The sequence below is a fragment of the Chanos chanos genome, chromosome 14 (genome assembly GCF_902362185.1).
Source record: "Chanos chanos chromosome 14, fChaCha1.1, whole genome shotgun sequence".
In the NCBI taxonomy this organism is placed as follows: Eukaryota; Metazoa; Chordata; class Actinopteri; order Gonorynchiformes; family Chanidae; genus Chanos; species Chanos chanos.
The window spans coordinates 2,199,497-2,224,496 of record NC_044508.1 but is presented as its reverse complement, the minus strand read 5'-3'; the positions used below and the strand labels follow the sequence as shown (position 1 = coordinate 2,224,496).

General features: G+C 44.3%; 2 protein-coding genes across 4 annotated transcripts in view; both read right to left on the bottom strand.

Moving 5' to 3' along the window:
• The window catches only part of gak (cyclin G associated kinase), a 31,426-nt gene extending 15,296 nt beyond the window's left edge, over positions 1–16,130 (bottom strand). For 2 of the 3 annotated variants that reach the window (XM_030791607.1, XM_030791609.1), the window contains exons 1-12: positions 15,814–16,130; positions 11,608–11,669; positions 11,159–11,218; positions 10,249–10,363; positions 9,669–9,811; positions 9,135–9,260; positions 7,593–7,682; positions 7,112–7,247; positions 6,814–6,926; positions 4,066–4,141; positions 1,122–1,248; positions 211–216 (exon numbers count right to left, since the gene is read on the bottom strand). In XM_030791607.1, coding sequence (XP_030647467.1) covers positions 211–216; positions 1,122–1,248; positions 4,066–4,141; positions 6,814–6,926; positions 7,112–7,247; positions 7,593–7,682; positions 9,135–9,260; positions 9,669–9,811; positions 10,249–10,363; positions 11,159–11,218; positions 11,608–11,669; positions 15,814–15,955 — 1,196 coding nt within the window. In that variant the 5' untranslated portion in view covers positions 15,956–16,130. The remainder of the gene's footprint in view (positions 1–210; positions 217–1,121; positions 1,249–4,065; positions 4,142–6,813; positions 6,927–7,111; positions 7,248–7,592; positions 7,683–9,134; positions 9,261–9,668; positions 9,812–10,248; positions 10,364–11,158; positions 11,219–11,607; positions 11,670–15,813) is intronic. The other variant, XM_030791608.1, reaches the window with a different exon arrangement.
• Positions 16,131–20,151: 4,021 nt separating this feature from the next.
• The window catches only part of sh2b3 (SH2B adaptor protein 3), a 21,031-nt gene continuing 16,182 nt past the window's right edge, over positions 20,152–25,000 (bottom strand). Inside the window, exons 4-7 of the mRNA XM_030791908.1 lie at positions 24,822–24,907; positions 23,725–23,963; positions 23,066–23,240; positions 20,152–20,597 (exon numbers count right to left, since the gene is read on the bottom strand). Coding sequence (XP_030647768.1) covers positions 20,248–20,597; positions 23,066–23,240; positions 23,725–23,963; positions 24,822–24,907 — 850 coding nt within the window. The 3' untranslated portion in view covers positions 20,152–20,247. The remainder of the gene's footprint in view (positions 20,598–23,065; positions 23,241–23,724; positions 23,964–24,821; positions 24,908–25,000) is intronic.

The following is a 25,000-nucleotide window of genomic DNA, read 5'->3' as shown; positions in this document are numbered from 1 at the left end:
AAAAGCCATTGAGAGCGCGGTAATGACGATGATGAGCATTATGATGATGAAGATTATGAGGACGAAGATGAGGAGGAGGAGGATGTAAGTAGCACTGAGGCACGGTTACGGGCGCAACACAACATGAGAACTGATGACATCATACAAACACACAAACGCGCACGCACACACACACACACAGGCATACAGTGGACAGTGGTCCATAATTACCTGGGACTGTTAGAGGGGTGGCGTAAGAGGACCACATGAGGAGAAACAGGAACACAATGAACAAAAAAATAATGAAAAATAACAACCAAACAAACAACCAAACAAACTGAAACAGAATAACAAATGTCCAAACTGGTTGACCAATCAAAACTCAGAGGTGATGAACGGTGGGCGGGCTCTCAGGGTATCAGTCGTCGTAGCTGCTCTAGGATTGGTTTAGACATGTTGGGGGGGGGGGTTGTGGGTGTGGTGGGATTATGCAGATTCAAATATGGACCATGGAAACTCAAACTGGTATCATAGCAACTTAAATGGGTAAGCAAAACAACAGCAGGTAAACAAAAACGTCAGTGTAAACACACACACAGGGGCATCAGCAGCTGTGGCTTCGTTATGGGCATCAGATTAAATTACGTACACTGTGTCGACAGATTAAGCGCTTGCAGATAGGACTCGGGACAGCAGGACAGACGACTCAGGACTAATCAACGTCACTTCACAGTTCACTTACACAGTCAGATTCCTCTGGGTCAATTAGCTAAGACTCATTAACTACACCAATGAACTTTGTCCTAAAACCACTCCTCGAAGAGAGTCTGCCTAAAAATGTAACTATGGCCGAACCTTTTAAGATTTTAAGTGAATTCAGCCAAATAAAGTGATTTCTCAACTTAACCCCACAATTTAGACCAAAGCTGTCAATGACCACCTGACGATGATGTGACTAGCTCAGCTCTCTCCTGCCACGAAGCCTCCAAGGCCTGGACCACAGACTCTCGAAAACTTACTGTCCTGTTTGACGCACCAGTCAAACCGTTTAGAGATTCTTACACATTTATTTTCTGTGGCTTTACTGATGTCAGACGTGCTGATCAGTCCGCTGACGTGTCTGTGAGACTGTCCTAACTCACCTGGCCACAGACTGGATGACTTTTGAGGAAGTGTCTTTGATGTTGGTCAGGAATCTCTCCGTCCCGCCTTTGAGGATGTCCAGAAACCCTCCGCTCATTCCCTGGTCTGGATCCGCCCCATACACCCCTGCAGGAACAGAGATCACAGGTCACAGTTTATCCGTCGCCACATAAAGACATCCTTACTGAAAGAAGACAAAAACTCTGCATGCTATCATTTTCACCAACGCTCATGACCTCGACTTTGGTTTTAACGCAGATTATTTCAGTTGGGGTAAACAGAGAAGGTGATGACTTTGAAACGACACGGGCCTCAGTGGGCCTGGAACGCTGAGGATAATGGAAAAATCTAGAATAAAACCATGAGGACCTATGAAAAGCCTGTGGGACAGCCTTGTGTTGTGGTCAGTGGGGTGAAGAGGCCTTGTGTTGTTGTGTTGTGGTCACTGGAGTGAAGAGGCCTTGTGTTGTTGTGTTGTGGTCAGTGGAGTGAAGAGGCCTTGTGTTGTTGTGTTGTGGTCAGTGGAGTGAAGTAGTCTTGTGTTGTTGTGTTGTGGTCAGTGGGGTGAAGAGGCCTTGTGTTGTTGTGTTGTGGTCAGTGGAGTGAAGAGGCCTTGTGTTGTTGTGTTGTGGTCAGTGGAGTGAAGAGGCCTTGTGTTGTTGTGTTGTGGTCAGTGGTGTGAAGAGGCCTTGTGTTGTTGTGTTGTGGTCAGTGGGGTGAAGAGGCCTTGTGTTGTTGTGTTGTGGTCAGTGGAGTGAAGAGGCCTTGTGTTGTGGTCAGTGGTGTGAAGAAGCCTTGTGTTGTTGTGTTGTGGTCAGTGGTGTGAAGAAGCCTTGTGTTGTTGTGTTGTGGTCAGTGGTGTGAAGAGGCCTTGTGTTGTGTTGTGGTCAGTGGTGTGAAGAAGCCTTGTGTTGTTGTGTTGTGGTCAGTGGAGTGAAGTAGAGTTAAGTGACGTGGTCAGTTTGGCAGAACACTGGTCATGTTTTGGGCAGATGGCGAACAGTCCTGAACGGAGAATCCTCTTAAGAGACCTAGCACAGTGAGGAATGAGCAGTCTCGTCCTTAAATGGGGAGCTGTGTGTGTGTGTGTGTGTGTGTGTGTGGAGGTAACACCAGTAAACCCTTTAACTTTCAACAGGACTGGAGTGGAAAGCTGAGAGTCAATTAGAGGGCAGAAAATCACTTTACTACTCTCTATTAAAACAGAGCTGACTAAATTACCACTGTCTGGTACCAATGTAGAGTAAAGATGAGTGGAGCAAAAGCTAAAAGTTGACAAAATGAATCTAGATCAGCCAGCAGTTTTCTGGACAGGAGCCTTAAGAGCAAGGGTTCCAAACTCAGGTGAAAAACCTGAATCAATTTTCTCATTTATTACACCTTATTAACTGTCTTTCTGGAGAGCTGATGTTTATAATCACAGCGGGGCAGTGGTATAGCCAATTCACTGCCGGTTTGACCAAAAGTAACAGGATGAGAACAGAAAAATCACATGGATTAGATGGAACAACAAACCCGAGGAGGCAAAGGAACCATTCTACACTCATGTCTGTCAGTTCTGAAGCCTTAACCAGGACTGAACTCCCAGTGCATTGATACCTGCTAACCATACAAATCGCCAATCTTTCAGTGCGTCGCTGCAAGAAGAACTCAGTGTCCCCACAGACGGTAAACTCATCTGGGCCTAATCCCGAGCATGTGCCATGTGTGCTGGACTTGGCCATCTGCTCGGCGGGGGGTACAGAGCGTTAAGCCCTCACACGAGCAGAACTCATTCACGCCGTCTTCCCCGTCCCTCAGCGCAGCCCTGGGCAGTCAGAGCGCATTAAGCCCGGTCTGCCTGCCATGTCACGCACGCCGCGTCTGCGTCTGCCCCCAACACAGGCAGCCAATCACCACCTATTAGTGTCCGTCAGGCTAAGCGTCAGTGCGCCCAGAGCCGAGGGACGGAGGACAGGCTGCAAAGAGCCTCCAAACTAAACCACAGGATGTTCTGTGGCTCCCTCCATCAAGTCCACACAACAAAGGTGTTTGGACAACATCAATGCCACACGGCTCCTGCCTCTGCTTGTCAATAAAACGCACAGTGCAAGTTTACCTCAGTCACTAACTCACTTATTATTAGTTCACTGTCAGCCTGAAGGCTCTTGGTTGATGATAATCAGTGTTCTCTTTGACGCGACTGCACCTCTCCAATGCCGGCACTGCGGCTGCTAAACTTTCCCCAAGCAGGAGGAAAAGCCACATTACAGGTAGCAGTACAACACATGGCACTGAAAAAAGAAAAACAGTCTTTCCTGTAGATTCTGTATCGATGCTGCTGCAATCTTTTGTTTCACCTCGACAAAAAAAACCGCGATTTAACATTGATCTTTATCCACGCTCTACACTGCAGGCTGAGGCTTCCGTTGATTCTACTGAATGTGAACGTTCTATCGGAACAGTGTTAACGTTCCATTATGAGGTCACAGCCATGCACTGTAACTCATGCTCCAGGACTGAATAGTGTATTCAGAATTATAGACTGTGCATTGAAAACACTGGATAAAAAGTCCTTCATGTGATTCACACAAAGCAGAAGTCTATTCCTTCAACAGAACTAAAATCACAAAAGAGCAAGCATCGTTATGAAAAAAAAAAAAAAAAAGTTGATTTTAAAAGGAACTGACATGCGTACATAAATAAATGTGTTCAACTCGACTGTGCCTTCATACAAAACACCAACACATAATACATGAGTTCACACCCTTACTGAAATCAACAGGTCATCCCAACTCTGAACACAGATTTTAAACAGACAGCCCATAAAAACACAGAAGCTCAAAGTAGGATCTCTCACACACACACATACACACACACACATACACACACACACACACAGACACACACACACACAGACACACACACACACAGACACACACACACACAAACACAGACACTCACCTGAGTTGTGAATGTTGTTGATCTGTGCAGGCAGCTGGACAGCGTTGTTGCCAAAGCCTCCGTTCTGTTCCAGGAGCTGCAGAGATTCATAGCTGTCATACGACGACTTCAAACAGTAATACGGACTCAACAAACTCATGGTTCAAATCAAAAATCCTCCAAAAAAAAACCAAACAAGTAACACAAGCACAAGACCCGTCCGCCGATCTCCTGGAGCGTTCCGAATCCACACACGACGCTAAAGGACGAAGGTGAGGTTGTGTTGGTGAGCAGACGGTGTCTGAGTGAAAAAGACGGGTGTAGGCGAGGGCATGTGGTCACTACTACTACATCCACACTCCCTCTCTCTCTCTCTCCTTCTCTCCCTCTCTCTCCTTCTCTCCCTCTCTCTGAGAGGTGTAAGCTCCTTAACACGCAGAGAAACCCCTGCTTAACCCAGATCAGCTTTGCCTAAATCTGGCCCTTGACACCCCACACTAACACACTAACACACATACACACACACACACACACACGCACACACACCCTGTGACTCCCCCTCCGCTACAAAACACCGCTAAATTCCATCTTTTCTCAGGCTGAACTAGTCCACCTCTACTGTAACACACACTAAATCCTCCTAACACACAAACAAACAGACACACACACACACACACACACACACACAAAAAGAGGAAGAAGAAGTAGCAAAGTTGTTCACCTAAAACTATTTACACAGGAAGGATTAAATCTCTGCAACCCTCTACAACACTCCACAGTTAACTGCCCTCCCCCTCAAACAAAAGAACAGATACAGATACAGACACAGACACAGAGACCCAAGCATATTCCGCTTCTTTAAGCTTCTTTCTTTTTGCCTGTTTCTCTCTGCCTCTTGTTCATCACCTCTCCTTCTCTTCCCTTAATTAAGTCCCTCTCTCTCTCTCTCTCTCTCTCTCTCTCTCTGTCTCTCTCTGTTTTTCCTCCACTCTTTCTCTCTCCTGCTGTTCGGTGACATCACTGGCCCATTAGGTCAGAGATGGATGTGGAGTGAGGGATGAGACTCTTCTTTGTGTTCCGGAGGACGGACAGAGAGCGGAGGGGCGGGAGAGCGGGAGAGAGAGAGAGAGAGAGAGAGAGAGAGACAGAGAGAGAGAGAGAGAGAGAGAGAGACAGAGAGAGAGAGAGAGAGGGGAGAGAACCACAGAGATTGGAGGGGGCGGCAATGCTTTGTCAATAGCCCTTTAGAGAAGAGTTGTAAGCATGGACCTCCTCCTTTCTGTGTGTGTGTGTGCGTGTGTGTGTGCGTGTGTGTGTGTGTGTGAAAGCTGGATTTGTTTGGTGAAGACAAGCACTGATAAAAGCCACACTGAAAATGAACCAGCACTCCACGCAACACTGCTGAAATCAAACCGCAAAAATAACTGACTGATCTCTGTCCCACCCCATGTCCAAACACAGCAGGACTGTCACATGACAACTGAGAGCAAATTAAAACTCACGAACGTTAATGCTAAGAACATGCAAGGGCATCTTTTCTTGACCAAAAGTAAAAACCAAGGGAGGAGGCAGCAGTTATATCACACAGAGAAAGCAGTATTCAGTCTAATCAACAGAGCACTCTAAAATCTAATCCATCTCCACCCCAAATCCAATAGAACAGCACGCCCTCTCGCGTGATCCTGCCTAGCTAACACTGTATTAACAGCTTGTGTCACAACATGAGGTCAAAGTGCACTCACCCAGAAATACACGAGGTCATTATACACACCTCATCTTTGAGATGGCTGGCTCTGCTTTAGGTGGAGTGTACCTCAGTAATGGGAGATTTGGGGTGGAGTTTACCTCAGTAATGGAAGTTTTGGGGTGGAGTTTACCTCAGTAATGAGGGGTTTGGGTGAAATGTACCTCAGTAATGGGAGATTTGGGGTGGAGTTTACCTCAGTAATGGGAGATTTGGGGTGGAGTTTACCTCAGTAATGGGAGTTTTGGGGTGGAGTTTACCTCAGTAATGAGGGGTTTGGGTGAAATGTACCTCAGTAATGGGAGATTTGGGGTGGAGTGTACCTCAGTAATGGGAGATTTGGGGTGGAGTTTACCTCAGTAATGAGAGATTTGGGGTGGAGTGTACCTCAGTAATGGGAGTTTTGGGGTGGAGTTTACCTCAGTAATGGGAGATTTGGGGTGGAGTTTACCTCAGTAATGGGAGATTTGGGGTGGAGTTTACCTCAGTAATGAGAGATTTGGGGTGGAGTGTACCTCAGTAATGGGAGATTTGGGGTGGAGTTTACCTCAGTAATGGGAGTTTTGGGGTGGAGTTTACCTCAGTAATGGGAGATTTGGGGTGGAGTTTACCTCAGTAATGGGAGATTTGGGGTGGAGTTTACCTCAGTAATGAGAGATTTGGGGTGGAGTGTACCTCAGTAATGGGAGTTTTGGGGTGGAGTGTACCTCAGTAATGGGAGTTTTGGGGTGGAGTGTACCTCAGTAATGAGGGGTTTGGGTGAAATGTACCTCAGTAATGGGAGATTTGGGGTGGAGTTTACCTCAGTAATGAGAGATTTGGGGTGGAGTGTACCTCAGTAATGGGAGATTTGGGGTGGAGTTTACCTCAGTAATGGGAGATTTGGGGTGGAGTTTACCTCAGTAATGAGGGGTTTGGGTGAAATGTACCTCAGTAATGGGAGATTTGGGGTGGAGTGTACCTCAGTAATGGGAGATTTGGGGTGGAGTGTACCTCAGTAATGGGAGATTTGGGGTGGAGTTTACCTCAGTAATGGGAGATTTGGGGTTGACATTTCTGGCAGCAGCGATCTCCTGTAGCTGGTTGACCAGCTCTGTGATGGTCAGTCGCTCGTCTGGGTTCACCTTCAACATGGAGCCTGATGCAAAAAACACAAGTCAGAATTAGGAAATAACTACTTCAAATGTGTGACTACACACTGCATGCAAACGAATGAGAAAGATAAATACACATATAGATGGACAGATAGACAGACAGATAGAGAAGGGAGAGGTACATGGAGAGAGAGGGAGAGTGAGAGATGCGTTTCAGTGGACAACTCACGGATAAGCTCGTGAAAGACAGTGTATTTAAGGTCGTTCTGAGGGATGGAATATTTCCCATTCACTATCTGCAGCTTGGCACCGTCCTCAAATGGATGCTGCTTAAAGCAGAGCAGGTAGAGTATACAACCCAGAGCCTTCAGACAGACACACAGACAGACAGAGAGACAGACAGAGAGAGAGAGTTAACGCCCCAAAAAAAACAAAACTCGGCAAAACTACTAGGTCTGTTTGTTCAAAAACCTTCTGTGGTCATTTATGGTACCTGTAAATAGTTCTGTCATACAAACAGAGAAAATGGTTTCATCAGATTAGCACATGCAGTACCAGAGGGTGCATTACTCTCTTATTTTTCCATCGCTGTAAACACAAGCGTGGAGGAGGGACTGAAAATGCAACGTAAATCAGTCTAATGAACCAGACAAACCTCTAACGAAACGTTTGGAGGGATAAACTCGAGGAGCAGGTGCTCAGGGCCTTACCCAGATGTCCTGTTTCTCATTAATGGGGAAATTTGAATATAGGTCAATCATCTCAGGTGTCCTGTACGCTGGAGTTGTGTTTCTGGTGATCTGGACGAAAGGAAAACACACACGGAGGTCAGATGTTACAAAACCGTTAACGAGATAAATTAATGAATTAATACGTATGGCCATTTACATCACTTTTTTCTCTCTTTTTTTTTTTTTTTTTGCAGTAAATTCAAGAATCGGATCTGAGTAAACTCAATTTTTGAGTCAATACTGAATTGAGTCCATTCAGAAAAATGTGAAGTATCCCAGCCTTGTAATTTTAAATTGACTGAACAGAGTTTAAAATCATATTTTCATATAAGAACCAGGGACTCCCCTTTCTGACTGGAAACGAACAGGACGCTTTAAAACAATCTACAAAAGAGATCATTTGAGCAGAGAAGGCATTTGAAATAGTTCCTCCGGTTCCATGCTCATAGGTCACTAGAACCGCTACCTCACTAAGGACAGCTCAACACAAACACATTAATTAAACTGATGATTTGATTCATCAGCATGCGATCAGGAAATGACCGTGACCGTTAATGACATCACCGCATGGGAGACAGCCGCCTGATGTCATCTCCAAGGGCTAAAAATATTCCTCAGTCAAAGACATTAAAACCTCTCACATGATCTGTGAACAGTGAGGGACAGCAAGACGCTAAGGTCACTGCAGTTTACTCAGAAAAAGAAAAACCTTGCTGGAGATTTCTGTCTGCGATTTCCACCATCGTAGACACAAAACTCACTTGGTTTACAGTGAGTGACATTCAGCTGAGGCTGTTTCCTCAGACTGACTTACAGTTATCACTGCCTCTGTGTCCCCAGACCGACTTACAGTTATCACAGCCTCTGTGTCCCCAGACTGACTTACAGTTATCACAGCCTCTGTGTCCCCAGACTGACTTACAGTTATCACAGCCTCTGTGTCCCCAGACTGACTTACAGTTATCACTGCCTCTGTGTCCCCAATCTGACTTACAGTTATCACTGCCTCTGTGTCCCCAGACTGACTTACAGTTATCACAGCCTCTGTGTCCCCAGACTGACTTACAGTTATCACTGCCTCTGTGTCCCCAATCTGACTTACAGTTATCACTGCCTCTGTGTCCCCAGACTGACTTACAGTTATCACTGCCTCTGTGTCCCCAGACTGACTTACAGTTATCACTGCCTCTGTGTCCCCAGACTGACTTACAGTTATCACTGCCTCTGTGTCCCCAGACTGACTTACAGTTATCACAGCCTCTGTGTCCCCAGACTGACTTACAGTTATCACTGCCTCTGTGTCCCCAGACTGACTTACAGTTATCACAGCCTTAGACAGAGACCTCTGGCCTCTGGAGAGACTAATGAACCAAATGTTTTAAATTCGCAGTAGAGGCAGAGTGAAAAGTTTACTGAACTAGAACGGACTGAATGTTCGGTTAATGCCACTACACGCTGTGGTCTGTAAATGTTTTTTGAAAAGGCGTTAACAGACAGATTTGGAGAGCGATGAGAGCCAACCTCGTCCTCCACCATGGATCGTTTCTGGGCCGACCAGCTGTAGTCTGGGTAGTGGGCCAACGTGGTGGCACTGCCAAAGTCACAGAGCTTAATGGTTCCCTGGTGACTGATCAACAGGTTTTCAATCTATAGAACACACACACACACACACACACACATTAAAGACAGAACAGTGCTTTTAAACCCTCATTACTGGAATACTAAATGTCAAGAATTGTTTTTAAATATACAGAGTTCCTCTTCCTCTGCTACCAGCTCATTTTACAGTTGGAAAAAAAATATTAGCCCTTTGTTTCTTTTAAACTCGGCTGTAGTCAGATGATTTTGAAAGCATTCTCAATATATACCTGAAAAACTAATCAAGAAAAAAAAAGTTTCTATGGCTTCAGAAAGAGTGGGCCTTGCATAATTTAAGCAAAAAGGTGGGGGGAGGGGGGTTATTGTGACATCATCATTCTACTTTCCCTCAGTGGTTTCTATTTTTGAGAGGGGTCAGTGGGAGGAGGAGCCAGGATGAAGTGGGAGGAGTCTCACTTTAAGGTCCCGGTGAATGACTGGAGGTTTCTGTTTGTGCATGTGCTGCACGGCGCGACACGACTGGTAGAAGATTTTGAGGACCGTGTCACATGACATTGGGCCCTTCTGCTCCACCTTCTTTACAAAGTCGACCAGCTGACCTACAGGAAGCCAAAAAGACGGCGAAATGAGCACGAGGAGGAGGGGACAAGAGGGAGACAGGACGGGATGGGAAAAAAAAACAAGCAGAAACCCATTCAGTCAGAGAACATTTTACGATTTACGCAAACAGTTCAGGGATGATGTACGTTAACGAAAAGGTGCACTGTCAGGACCTGAACTGAGTGGGCAGAAAAACCGACGACCGACAGGTCGTGCCAGCATGCACGTTTTGTCGACAGCATACACACCATCTTCTGAACGTGTAAGGGTGTGTGAAGGTGTAAGGGTGTGTGAACGTGTAAGGGTGTGTGAAGGTGTAAGGGTGTGTGAAGGTGTAAGGGTGTGTGAAGGTGTAAGGGTGTGCGAAGGTGTGAGAGTGTGTGTGTGTGTGTGGTGTGTGTGTGTGTGTGTGTGTGTGTGTGGTGTGTGTGCTTACCTTTACACAGCTCAGTAAGAATGAGAAACTCAGCCTGGCCCGTGTCGGACTCCTCTTTCCCTATCGACGCAGCCGAACAGAACTGCACCACGTTGGGGTGGCCAGACAGTTTTTTCTGTGGGGGGGGGGGGGTGAGCAGTCAAGGAGAAGCAGGTATTTTTAGGCTTTACGCTGTGCTTGCAAAAACATAAACACACCGCGGAGTAATACATCATATATAATTCCAGACGCAGCTGAACTTTGGCAGAATCAGTTCAAGGGCAGATGGTGATACTCTCTAGCAGCCTGTCTCCAGTGTGTGGGAGACTGGACTCTAACTGGGAAAACTGGGCAGAATTATGGGGCGGGGAGGGATAAAGGGCAGGTTTTTAGACGTATGGACCCATCACGACTCCAAGGTTGGTGCTCTGCTCGTACTTCAGATGTTTGTTTGTTTGGTTTTTTTTTCGATGAATCTGTCGCATTTTGAGATTTTTTGGAGTGTCACCGAAGGTCACTGGGGACAAAATAAACAAAACACAACTGCTGAAACCTATTCCACGTCTCTTCTGTAACCACTGAGAGGTTCTCTGTGTCACGTGATCTGGCTGATGCTCTTCCTTGGTCTCCCAGGCCAGATAGAGCAGCGTCCTTTATGACAGGTCTCTCAGACAGGACGGAACAACTGCTCTCGCTCAACTGACATTCAGAAACTGTGTGTCAATCTATTTACTGAATTTCAAAGTGCAAATGTAAATTTGAGAAAAAAAAACACTGTTTAACTCTGGTCTTGAGTGATAACAACAAATGTGTTGATATTTTTATTAAAAAGGTGGAGAAAGTGTTGCAATGGGTCCAATAGTGAAAACAGGGAACCCAATCCAAAAGTTAAGGGTACCCCTTTAGAAAGGTCAGAGGTCAAAAAGGATACCATGAAACAGACTTCCTGAATGATGGCCTTGTTCTTCTCTTCCTCATTGGACAAGAGCCTCTGTCAACAAAAACAAACAAATGAAATCAACACATGCAGGGGGATAAAATCTGGACGGTTCAGGGAGGTGTTCCAGAAAGCAGGTTTAGTGAAAAGTCTGAGTTAGTTTACTCTAGTAAGTAGTAAACCTCCTAATAGAAGAGCCCTCTGGCTTCATTCTCCTAGTAAAACAAAGCCAGAGTTAACTAACTCAGAATTTTCACTAAACCCGTTTTCCGGAATACCCCCAGCTCTGACCAGAATAGACAAAAAACAAACAAACAAAAAAATTAAAAACACTGTTGTGAGCACAAAAGACGACAAACTCAACCAGAATTAAGAATTTCTGGAGAGATTAAAGATTAAAATCATTTTAATCACAGAAAAAATCCAGATGTGATGCGTTTTACCTTGAGAGCATAGTCCTTCCCACTTCCAATATCTTGAGCTTCATACACAAAAGCATATCCACCTACACAAACACATAAACAAACCCCACAAAATTAGACAGATTTCATACACAAAAGCATATCCACCTAGACCAACACATAAACAAAGCCCACAATATCAGACAGATTTCATACACAAAAGCATATCCACCTACACAAACCCCACAAAATTAGACAGATTTCATACACAAAAGCATATCCACCTACACAAACCCCACAAAATTAGACAGATTTCATACACAAAAGCATATCCACCTACACAAACACATAAACAAACCCCACAAAATTAGATTTCATACACAAAAGCATATCCACCTAGACCAACACATAGACCAACCCCACAAAATTAGATTTCATACACAAAAGCATATCCACCTACACAAACACAGACAAACCCCACAATATCAGATAGATTTCATACACAAAAACCATGCCCATCTAGATAAATACAGAAATAACCCCACAATATTAGACAGATTTCATACACAAAAACCATGCCATCTAGACAAATACAGAAATAACCCGCAATATTAGATAGATTTTATACACAAAAACACATGCCCATCTAGACAAATACAGAAATAATCCACAATATCAGATAGATTTCATACACAAAAACACATGCCCATCTAGACAAACGTAGAAATAACCCACAATATCAGACAGATTTCATACACAAAAACACATGCCCATCTAGACAAATGTAGAAATAACCCACAATATCAGATAGATTTCATACACAAAAACACATGCCCATCTAGACAAATACAGAAATAACCCACAATATTAGATAGATTTCATACACAAAAACACATGCCCATCTAGACAAACGCAGAAATAACTGACTCTAATGTTAGACAGATTTTCTACCCTAGACAATCAACCCTGCAGCGCATGCATACATATCACTCCTAATGCATACATATCACTCCTAATGCATACATATCACTCCTAATGCATACATATCACTCCTAATGCATACATATCACTCCTAACACACACAGTTCACACAGCCCCTCCCCTGCTCGGCCCAGCCTGTAAACGCCTTCTCACAGACGCTGTTCAAAGGGGCTAAAGTGTAAAGGTGTTTTCAGCTGTGCAGGGTGTTCAGCGTGGCTGGTCCGTAAACGAAACCCGCCCTGTGTAAAATAAATCTCACGCTGAACCTCGGCGGCGTCTCACAGGATCGTATCTGGGCCTAACTCCGCAAAGCAAACAGGGACAAATGGCCTTTTGTATTCGCAGTCCCCAACCATCATTTTATCGCCAGTTCCTGGAATACCATGGGCCGTTTGTCCAATAAAACATGCTGTCTTCATCACTTTGTTTTGTGTCCATGTAAGAGACAGCGAAATTATCCGATTGCCTGTAGCCTGTTCTAGATCAACAACACAACAAAACTTGGCTATGGAGGCATGATTCAAACAGGGACAGGGAATGAAAAAAAAAAGAAAAGAAAAAAAAAGGCAAAAACTGAATCATGCATCTTTACCAGAACCTAAAGGTCAGTGTGACTATTGACTCTTTCCCAGAAAGCAGGAGGAACAAAAAGCGTTTTCCTGCCAATCAGTGCAGACCTAATAAAAACGTATGCCAGTGATACAGAGTGACCACAGTCAACGAGTCCATGTGAGATATTCAGGGCCATACTGAGGATATGTTCAGTGTCATTGTTAAGGATGGTTTAGCCTGCAGGAGACTGAGACGAAAGACTTTGAGAACATGTAAAATTTCCACAGGAGTTCCCTGAGTTACACGTACACAAACCAGCCTCACTCTCAGCCTCTCTTTTGATTTGAACTGTTCAACAGGTCTAACTGACTTGTCTGGATTTTTGGGGACCCTTAAAAAAATTTTAATTAACTAATTAAAAAAATATGTGTGTGTGTGTGTGTGTGTGTGTGTGTGTGTATATGTATATAAGAAAATATACTAAAAAACATTCAAAAGCAGTGATGTTTTACTCATTTGAAATTCAGGTTATAGCCTGCAGATGGTTGATTATTGGTCTATTGTGCACATTCAGCATGTGTTTGCTCTGTAGGTCTGTGGGCACGCGATGTGTGAGCCAAAGTACCATTCAGAATCAAACGAGAAGCCACGCTCTGCAAGCCACAGTTTACCCCTCACAGACAGGTGGGTGGGGCGAGTTTAACAAGAATTTCACAGGAAGAAAGGGGTGTTGCACCAACTGTCTGAAGGCTGCGTGCTTAAAACGTTTGTGAATTTGTCTACTGGCTCTCAACCAGGCAAATCATGCCCTTAAAGAACTGAGAGCGATTAAGAAATGACGAAAGTTCAAATCGAGGAGAAGACGATGAGGAAGCAGAGGCCAGTGATGGAGTTTTAATATGGTTTCAAAACAACATTCACATTTATTTAAATCAGTGGAAGCCTAAGCCTGAACTTCCTCTGTGAATCTTAGCGCCTCACCTCCTTCTGCTGCTCCGTTCCTGGAGGTACAGTTGAGAAAGGGCAAGTTGATCTTAGCTCTGCGGCCCACAGGCCGATTAGTAACCAGAGTCACCCAAAACAAGCCCGTCACCGTGGTGACGGGTGAATGACAGTCAGATGAGGGCTTTTCAGACTCAAAAGGCCCCTTGGAGTGTCACCTTTCAGGAGTGCTAACAGATACTCTGAAAACTTGCAGGAAAAAAAACTGTGTGAAACAGCTCAAAGGACCAGAGAGGAGAGAGTAACCCTGTAGAATACCTGTGTGTATGTGTTTGTCTCCTATCCAAAGGACAAAACAGTGAGTAGTTAAACTTCTTATGAGGTTGTAACTATAGCATGAATCATCAATGTGTAACACATTAAAGGGCTGACCAGCGCATTGGGGCCTGAACTACACACAGTACACTGCACTTCCTCGAGGTGTGTTCACAAGCTTTCCATTTTGAGAGGGCCATCGATATTTCTCGGTCTTGCAAAAAATTCTTCAAAGTTATCCTCTCATGTCCGTCGGGTATAGACCCAAACGCTAATTCAAGGACTGCAAATCAGTGATCAGTGAGTTACCAATGGGTATATCGACTCGTGATTACAGTAAGGTGTACTTGAGTGTAGAGTAACCCATAACGTTTAGAGATCAGATATGAGTGCAAGTTTGTGAAAACACGGGAGATTATGTTGCATATAAATATGCGCATTGCTATGGCAGTGACACTTGTGGGTTCGACTTACACAAGAGTGGTGTCAACACATTTAAACAGCGCTATCGTTCCAAACAGCTCTCTGTCCGTTTTGGTCTCTGGTGAAATGTACTCTTAAGAGTGGGGAACATTCCAACGAAACAGGACTACGTGTTCCCACTACGTCCAGACACTTCAGACGCAGAAAACTTCTAATTTTACTTCAAAACGAACAATTGTGGAAGCTGAGTGAGACAAGGTCCACACAATTACAAGAAATGGAAAGTGACTGTTTCCCTAACATTGGCGGTTTGGGGTGACAAACCCCTGCAGGCAATTTAAAAGAGTTCAAAAACTTCGTGCAATGTGCAGTTGACGAGTTTTGAAAAATCTTTCAGAGACAACCTCGTGTATGTACGTTTCTGTCATAAAAGCCCCACTGGAAAAACGCCTCCTTTAATATTTTAATGATCTGCCACGTCCACCATTGAAAATTATCACGCAAACTTTCATAGTCCATAAAATATTTAGATGAGACATTGACGTTGGAAGGTAACGTACTGTGTAACTTAGACACCATTCAAGATAGAGAAGCAGAAAATTCCCAATTTCTCGAAATTCCTTCACATAAAACACCTTGCGTTTGCTGCGATTTTGTAACATTTACATTGGTCCATAACAAAGTCTGATTTGTGGCTGTCAACCGTTCAGCTAATAAGCTATGCGCCGAACAAGTTATCAAGCTAGCCCTGGGAGCTAAATCGCTAACCCAAGTCAGTAAAGAGACTAACTATCCCGTTCAGTAAGCCGGTTTGCAGGGTTGACTATACGAGTATTCAAATGCCTCGCTAGTTTTCTTAAACATTCGTATTTAGTGGCTAAACTAACGCTTCGAGGAGGTTAACAGGAGTCTAGCTAAGTTAGCTAGGTTAACTATCTCTGCGTCAGGTGCTTTTGCTAAGTTAGCATACCGATCTGAGTTTGGATGACACATCATTGTCAGGGAATCGCGATGTGACACGCAGATGCTGCTTACCTTCGGCAATAACTCGTTTAATCCGGAGTTTCATGTCACCGAGCTCCACAACCTGTCCGACAAAATCATTCTGGTCACGACTAGCGGCTCCAGCAGAACCGGGCCCCGCCAGGAAATCAAGTGCAGACTGGAAGAGGGACATTTTGTCCGGCGTCCCTTTCCCGTCTCTCTGCTTGCTTAAAACACCGTGCTCCAACAGAAAGTAATGTTCTCCGATTCGTAGAAAACTCAACAAAACTATTGCTCTCGTATGATATTAAAGAAAAAAATTACATTTATTGGCCTCCCCCTATATGTTACTACAATCTTTTCCTACCCATTCAAGACGGCCAGTTCTCAGTGTATTTCCGCGAGGTCGTGACGTCGATCGCAACGTCACACGGAGTTGCCTCTGCTTTGGGATTCAGCAGGTGATGCTGTTATTGCGCCATTAAAGTGTGGAATACGTCTAACAGAACTGATACTGGTTGAGGTATGAGGCATGATGGAAATGTCTTTTATTTACATGGTGTTTGTTCAAATAAGACACTTTTGGGAGAAAAACGATCCATCAAAATGGTACCTTTAGGTTGTATTAGAAGGAACTGAATTTACACATTCACAGTTAGGGCAAAGTATTCCATTTAAATTAGAAAAGTCAATCTACTATTGATCACATGAGGAATAGTGAGACTTTACTCATCCCATCAACGCTATGAATTATGTGGCTGTGGCTACGTGCGTTTATGACCCACCAGGGGGCGGTATTGCGCCAAAAGTGAACCTCCCCCAAAACACGGGTATTCGTTTCATTAAATCACACTTCAACCATCCAGATGCCTTTAAAATAATCTTTATTTTACAAAAGTCATATATACAGTTAATATAATTTAATATGCATATGATTACATGAGACGTAAGATTAGAAATGCTTTCTAAAAAACCCTGTGTGGGCGAAAGGCTTCATAGTAGGCTGTGGTTAAATTTGCTATAACAAAGCAAGAGGATGGGGTTTTACAGTGCTCCTCACGAGTAACTTTAACATATAGTATCGACAGTATAAGGAGGGTACTTACTTATCCCTGGAGACTCTAGCCGACAATACAAGTCAGATCAAATTTACGAGAATGGGTTTATGGAGTGGTAAAAGTATCCGTCAGTAACGAGTTAATTCCCGGTTTACACAACCCAGACAGTTCTGCCTTTTTGTGTTGACGACCTTTGATACTTGAACGATAACAAATATAAAATTCTATGCATAGAAAACCTAAATCGTCGTTTTAAAAAGATTTTTTTTTTAAAGAAAACATATTTTCCTATTTATTTTCCTATTAAAAAATAGGAAATATTTTCCTATTTAAAAAATAAGTGTTTATAATTACATAGAACATTCTAAAGGACATCTGATTGCATAAAACTTTTTAAGCAGCATGTATTTACCAATATTGCCAACGCATATTTACACGTTAAGATCAGTTAACGCGTAGCTGCATGTTAATATGGTTCAATCACTAACCCCGTTCCAAAACTCTTCGACAACGTCCTCTCCTTTTCGTCTCTCTTTAGAGAACACTGCCCTACGTACGGATTGGATGAATGATAACAAGAGGGCTGCCTCTTTTTGCCAAAACTCTTCAAATACACCCAGTCTTTACAGATATCAGTGCAAAGGAACGGAAGGAGAGCCGGGGGTAAGGAAGCTGTGTCGGAGAACTGGAATTTGGCCACTCATGAGGGTCATATTACCTTTTCTATTCTCATTTAACTCCTGACACCATCAATTTGTCAAACAGTCCATCCACAACAACAATATCGAGGTAGTTATACACAGGTACAGTTGGCAAATTCATATCAGAGCAAACGAAACCTAGCAATGCAGCATAAAAACAGCCGCAAATCTTGTAACGGCCCTAAGCTAATGTGGAAACGCATTTTTTTTATGACCGGTACGGTCGCGTAACACAAAAAAACATAATTATCATATCCTACTATTACTTTGTATTTCAGTAGCTTTTCGTCGGGTAGACTTGGATCTCTAGCGTAATGATCAAATGCTATAGCAGTCACAATACATAGTCTACTGTGTCTGACAACTATTATAACTATATCTAGGTGTGTTACTCGTTTGGATTTCGATCAATATGGGTAAAATTTCAGGAAATTTGGACCTAAAGGAGTTAACAAATGCACCAGGAGTTCATAAATGCACATGTCCTACAAATACAGAGCCTAAAAGGAAAAAGAGGGTTTATATGCGGCAGTTACCTCAGAGCAAACCCAGTCAGAAAAATGAGCAATCAAAAACTGAAAGAAAATACCGTTGCTGTCCTTTGGCGCGTGGAGAACAAAACCTAAGCGTTAAACCTTAAACTGATTGTGTACAGACAGAAATATGGAATTACAGGAACAAGATCTCTTAACTACGAAAATCTGAAAAAAAGTTGTATTTTCACAGATTACATAATGATCAAAAATGATAAATCCACCATGAAATATGTCGAGATTCACTCTCTGGAGATCAACCCTTATTGGAAACTTTCACTTTGTTTTATCATCATTAAGTTTCTCATCAAAACAGGTATATATTTTTGGAAGGATGTTTTTCCTGAGCTACAAGAAGGCAACTTCATAAGACGGACAACTTAGAAATGTAAGGCTGGAGACCGTGGAGCATACTAAATGATCAAAAGGACACGGTAAGTTTGTAGAGGAAGTACTGATTGAATTAAGAGCCGAAACTTCCGTTGCTTCCAACGAAAGCGGACATTCTAAATTAAGGCCCGAAACGTCCGTTAATTCTAATGAGGGCGGGCGTTCTGTTGGGTCAATGTCAATAGCTTCCATTATGATCACTGGCGTCGTCTTCATTTGATGCTCCAGGGTTTTGAGGGTAGTGTTTAGCAACGGAGTCAGACATTCAGTCGTGCAAAGAGGGCTAGTGCGGGAGTGTAGGTTAGCAATAATTTTAGTAATGCGTTCAGTGAACTCGAAGAAAAGTCTTGGGGAACAAAAATAAACATGAGAACAGTAGCTTAACTTATTGATGGTGTCAGGTTCCTCTGCAGTTGCATATCTTTCCTTTGGCAAATTCATTAACAGAGATATAAAAAGGCGCGCAACTGAAGATTGATACGGAATATTTGGAATTTTTTTATAACACAATAGCGTCTGAACTATAAAAAGAACTCAAAGTTGGAAATAATAGGTTGATTTTCAAAACCAGAATAAGGGCACGGCATGTTATCTCTGTATGTTATTTATGCCTAGCATCGAAAAGCGACAAGCCTGAACTGTCCTCACGTTAGCTTACGACGTCTGACCTTAATCACGCCCACCTGTCCCCGGTGCGCCTTCTAGCTTTGGATAGTAGTTTACATTATCATTGAAAGAAACTAACCTGTGTATTACTGTAGGTGGCAAATTAAATACACGTTTCAGATGTGCCTTTGGTGTGTGTGTGTCTGCATGTGTGTTTAATGTGGGTAGGTGCAGACTATCTGTGCTGAGCTGACCCTAGCGATTTGCATGAGTGCGTTCCGAAAGCCGAAAAGCACGTTTGTGCTTGGTTCTGGCCTTCTCATAATGGCCAGACAACAAAACCAAACCACAAAAATAGCAATCATTGCAACCAGGAAAGCACAAGGAGATAATACATTCACGAATTAAAAATGTGTCCAAAGCGCACACACACACACACACACACACACATACACACACACACACACACATACACACACACACGCAAACTCACACACACATACACACGCACCAGTGAAACTCAGACTTGTGTGACTTTCAGACACATTTCATAAACACACGCACGCATACACACTTGTGTGTGAAGCTCAACACCAATATTTGGTTTGCCAGTCTCTCTCTGAGTGTCTCATCTTCTCTTACTCCACCACTGCTCCAACAGTGCCTTGGTTTTGATCGCTTTCTATCGCCCCCTGTCACAGAAAGCTGTGGTGGGCTCTTAGTAGCACTGTAGCACCCCCATCAGACAGACAAATGCGGGTCCTGGCAGCACTCTTCCGTAGCCTAGTATGGGCACCAGCACTGGTTGTAAGGCGTGCAATGCTGCCCCCTGTCTCACAGGTCAGTACTAGTCACGGAAAATGCCATCTGACGTCAGGCTGAGAGCGCCTCATCATTAGCTCTGTTTGAATACGTGTAGGGGCGATCAGAGGAGCTCCTCCCCCCACCCCCGCCAACAGGCATGACAAGTGTCCACAGCTCTTTAACCCCCTCTACTGGAAGAGCATGTTTTCCATGGAATTAGGCGAACACACGCTCTACTGCCCTCTAGTGGAGAACAAAGTACTACTTTTCATATTTCTCTCTCTCTCTCTCTCTGGTTCTGCCTTATACTGGTTGTCACTCATGCGTTGGTCTCTCATCCACTGAGCTGGTGGGAAATGGCTTTGGCTGTCCGTGTCTCTACAAGCCCGTCCATCAGTAGAACATGTACTGGTTGTCAATGGCTCGCTTGCGCCCCCTGTCAGGTGGTTCCAGTTCGTAGTCTGAGTCCCGTGACGACAGGAGCGGGGGGAGGGGGTTTGGGTGGCGCAGGAGGGGCCGGCGCCCCACGGACTCGCTCCGGCGTAGCGGGCTCGGGGCGGACCGCTCGGGCAGGGCGGGGGGCTGATGGGAAGGGGGGTTGGCGGACGACAGCGAGGAGGCCTCGATGGAAAAGGGGTTGGGGGGCGGGATGACTGGAGCGGGAACGCTGTCCGGGCTGCAGTGGGCGAGGCTGGGTTCGGATCGCCAACGGGAGAAAGGCACCAACATGGGCGAACCAGATGCTGAACTCTGACCTGCTAAAAGAACAAACACGGAGAGAACACACGCTCAGAAACTCTTTCTGCCGGAATTGGTTCTTGATTAAAAACTGAGATCTGTCTTAAAGAGGAAGTTTATGTCCCTCGACATGTGAACGCGTTTTGACAGCTTTCCTGATACCGTTATGCAACGGGCCAATTTTTATCAATGTTTTTTGTTGATTGCACTTTGAAATAAATATTCCGATAAGACTGTGAATTTGCCCCCTTGTGGGATGCTGGTGGTATATCCTGTCCAAACAGTAAAAATGCCAATTCATTCTGAGGTGTTAAAAACATCTGGAGTGCAGATGAATACCAAGGGAACCAACTTTTTAAGCCCAAATATAAACTGTTCCCAGTTTTGCTCCAACTTGTCTCAACCCAGTGAGCGAACATCACTATTCTGAAACACCTATACTACAGAAATGTGACATCAAAATTGAGTGCCAAACCTGGCGTGACGTTTGGATCTGCTGTTTTTTTGTGAGTGCACTCAATCAGTATTGATTATACCGTTATGGGGTTGTGCAGGTTGACTTGCTTGATTTTTTTCAGCTGCAATGCACTGACTGACCCATAGAGGGAAACCTCAACACATGTGACACATACAGATGGACTTCAGAGTCAAGACTCAGCCTGTGTTTGTATGTGTGAGTGTGCGCACATGTGTGTGAAAGCATGTTTCCATCTATAGGTTCTGTCACAAGTTCTCAATCACAAGGCAGAGGAGGGAACTAGATCCTGCTCTGCTCTGGCTGTGTGTGTGTGTGTGTGTGTGTGTGTCCCTGCCTCTCACTGCATCTGTCACCTGTATGTTGTATCGTGTCTTTTTCTGAGAGAATTATTTTTCCTCTTGAAACCCAGAGATTATGATCCAAAACCTTTGCCCCAGAATTATCTTTGAAACAGCATTCAAAACCAACTAACGCGCACACACACACACTCACATACAAAAACCCATCAGAAGATAAAGATACCATTTCAGCTAAGGAGCATGCTCACTAAAGGAGAAGGCATTCTTTAGTTCTAAAAACACTATCCTATGGGAACTACTGGAGGCTGAAGCCAAGGATTCTATTGGATCCCTTATTTGGGTTCCACAGTGTCCTTTATGATGTCACTGAGATAGCCTTTTGATTGGCCAGAATATGACATTAGAGAGAGGCATGAAATCATTGTTATGAAAACTTTGTCAGTGCAGCCAAAACCCTTGGCTTCAACACTCAGTCAAATGACTGTGTCACAGTCAGCTTTTGGGCAACCTCTAATCTGATTTAGTTATTGTTATTTTTCTTCATAAGAATTATTGTAAATTTGAAGTAACTCTAAACCAGTGGTTCTGAACTCCAGTCCTGGGGGGGGGGGGGGGGCACATCTTTGTTTTAACTCTTCATTATCACAGTTAATTGATCTAATCAAGGGCTTGATGATTAATTGATCAGTGGAATCAGGTGTGTCAGTCCTGAGTTCAGGAGAGTTAAAACAAAGGCTATGTCTGAAATGGCATACTACATACTACTCACATACTGATCCTGACGGAAAAGTAGTAAGTAGTATGCAGTACGTGAAAAATAAAAATTCTGCAGTACATGACTGTTACCCAGATTATGTACTACTCTGGCGAAAATTTGCAGTATACAACCGGAGCTCACTTCGTCGGTTACTGCATCCCATGATGCAACACGGTGATTGGTAAGCGCCAAAAATTAAAAAAAAACACAGTGGACAGCAACAGAAGTGGCTCCAACTTCAACTCCAGCTGCAGTTCCGATTATAAATGTAACAGTTGCATATTTTGGTGTAGTAAGTCTTCATACGCTTTCTTATAGGGCTACTTTTGATAGATGTTTGTTGTAGTCGTGTGTTGTTCGTTTTTAACAGAACAAATAGCCCAACCGATAGCAAACGTGTAGTACACCACACAACAGTTCTCATACTTGCGTACCATACTGTATACTAGTGTGGGGAGTAGTGTGCAGTACACAGTGTGCACTGGGCCAGTATGCAGTATGCAGTACACTAGTATACCATTTCAGACACAGTCAAAGACATGCAGGACAGCGCCCCCCCCCCGGGCCTGGGGTTGAGAACCACCGGTGTAAACGCTTAGTTACAGCCAACCATCATTCAGGACTGAGTCTGGGCTTGTGTCAGGGTTGTTCCTTTGTAGATAAATTAACCAATGCGAATGACGAAAATCAGCATCTCCACAATATTACACAATATTACACAGGCCTACACAACTGTACACTGTTTTAATGGAATGGGACAGAATAGAAAAGAATTACAAGTGTTATTAATCACAAATTCTGGATCCTTTAGTTCCATTCCAGTGAAGCGTCTGTTGTTTCTGGCGTAATTTTGGCATGAAACGGAACTTCCTGCCGGCACTCTGAAGCCCCAGATCCCCCTGTGTCTGCGGAAAGCGGGCAGAGAGGGAGGACACTAACCTGAGGAAGAGGAGGGGTTGGTCGAGACATAGCAGGACAGGCGGACGTCACACGCTGTGCCGCACTCCAGCGGGATGGGGTAAGCACAGAAATGACTCAGCATGTTCACCACAGTGGGGAAACGCAGGTGCTGCACACGGCACTGACCCCACTCCGTCAGAGACAGACGCAAATGCTTCAGAAGAGAGAGAGAGAGAGAGTAAGAATTTAGATCAGAGGGATTCTCACTCTTTTTTGAGAGCGATTGCAGTGATTGCCCCTCTGTAACAGTGCCACCTGTCTGGCTGCCGTGGTCAAGTTTCAGTCTGTTTCAGAGAAAAGAAGAACCTGGCCGGACCCGCACATGGTGCAAAGTTACAGCCGATGCTGTTCTGCCAGTATTCACGTGTAACTATTAGCACGGTGCACTTTGGTTAGGGCTGTTCAAGTGTTTGTATGCAACTGTTCCATATGGCCTGTTACTGTATGCTACTCCACACATGCTGTGTATTACAGGTAAAATACAAGCATTTACAGTTATGGCTGCGTTACATAAGAAATATCACTCAAACAAATGCTCTACAGAGCTAACACACACTTTATTTACAGTGGTGATAATAACGAGGATGATGATGATGATGATGATGATGATGATGAAGATCAGACAGATGAAGCCTTACCTTGGCCTTGCCCTGGTAGTTAAAGGTCAGGACATAGTCTCCACGTCTTGTTTCGCTCTGTCGCACCAGAAAGACCCCGTGACCCCTGACCCCTGAGTTCTGGACCAAGTGGGCCGCTTTGACCCGCGAGATGGGCCCGTGGAACCATGGGTATGACGCCAGGAAATGGTCTGTCTTATGATACACCTGCTCGGAGGAGCTGACGGTCGGCGAGCCTGTAAAGGTCAGAGGTCGAAACACTGTTTCAACAGAAAGTCGAGGCGTTAAATACAGAATAACAAAAAAACACGCATCATAGCTCAGAAAATCAAGTTGGTGATTCTCAATTCATATAGTATGGCAATCTAACTGATCACTGATCAGTTAACAGTTACCAGTTAAAGTAAGATATTGGTGAAGATTCTCTGTGATCCGGGTCACGGTTATCCGGGTCACGGTTAAGTCGAGGGCAGGTGGACCTGGTGAGCCTCTTGGACGAGAGGTGAAATGTCTTCAAGTGTCTACAACCAAGTCCAGCTGCCCTCGACTTCACCCTTCTTTGGTAACCAGTCAAAGTAGTTAACCTGATAATCATCGTTTTAGTTTGGATAAATGTCATACACCGTTTGCACAATATTATGTCATAAGTAATATATATTCATGTAACAGGTGGATAAGGACTTGAAGGGACTGGTGCCTCGGTGTGTGTGTGTGTCTGTGTGTGTGTCTGTGTGTGTGTCTCTGTGTGTGTGTGGCTGTGTATGCGTACATGTGTGTGCATGTACATGCATGTGTGTGTGTCTGTGTGTGATGTGTGTGTGCGCGTGTGTGTGCATGTACATGCATGCCTGCATGTGTATGTGTATGTGTGTGTGCGTGTGCATGTACTTGCATGCGTGTGAATGTGTATGTGTTTGTATTCACACACGTTTCAACCTGTGCAAGGTTTTAGATGTGCAACCCAATATCTGCAAAAACCTCTGATGTTACGATAATGTCCAGATGAGATAAGTTTAGGAAAAAGCTGAGATAACAGTCCAGATAAACATTAGCCCATACTGGATTCAGCCCTGAACATTCAGATAACGCCAATGGTTGTTAATTGCTGGTCGACTCACCCTGACTGCTAGACTCAGAACTTCCTCTCCGAAGCGCAGAGTCAGCAGGGAGAGAGGATAGCAGCTCTGTGTCCACACTGTCTGATCTGCAGACACACACACACACACACACACACACACACACGCCCGCCCGCAGGAACACGTACACACGCCCACATGGCCACACACACGCGTGTGCA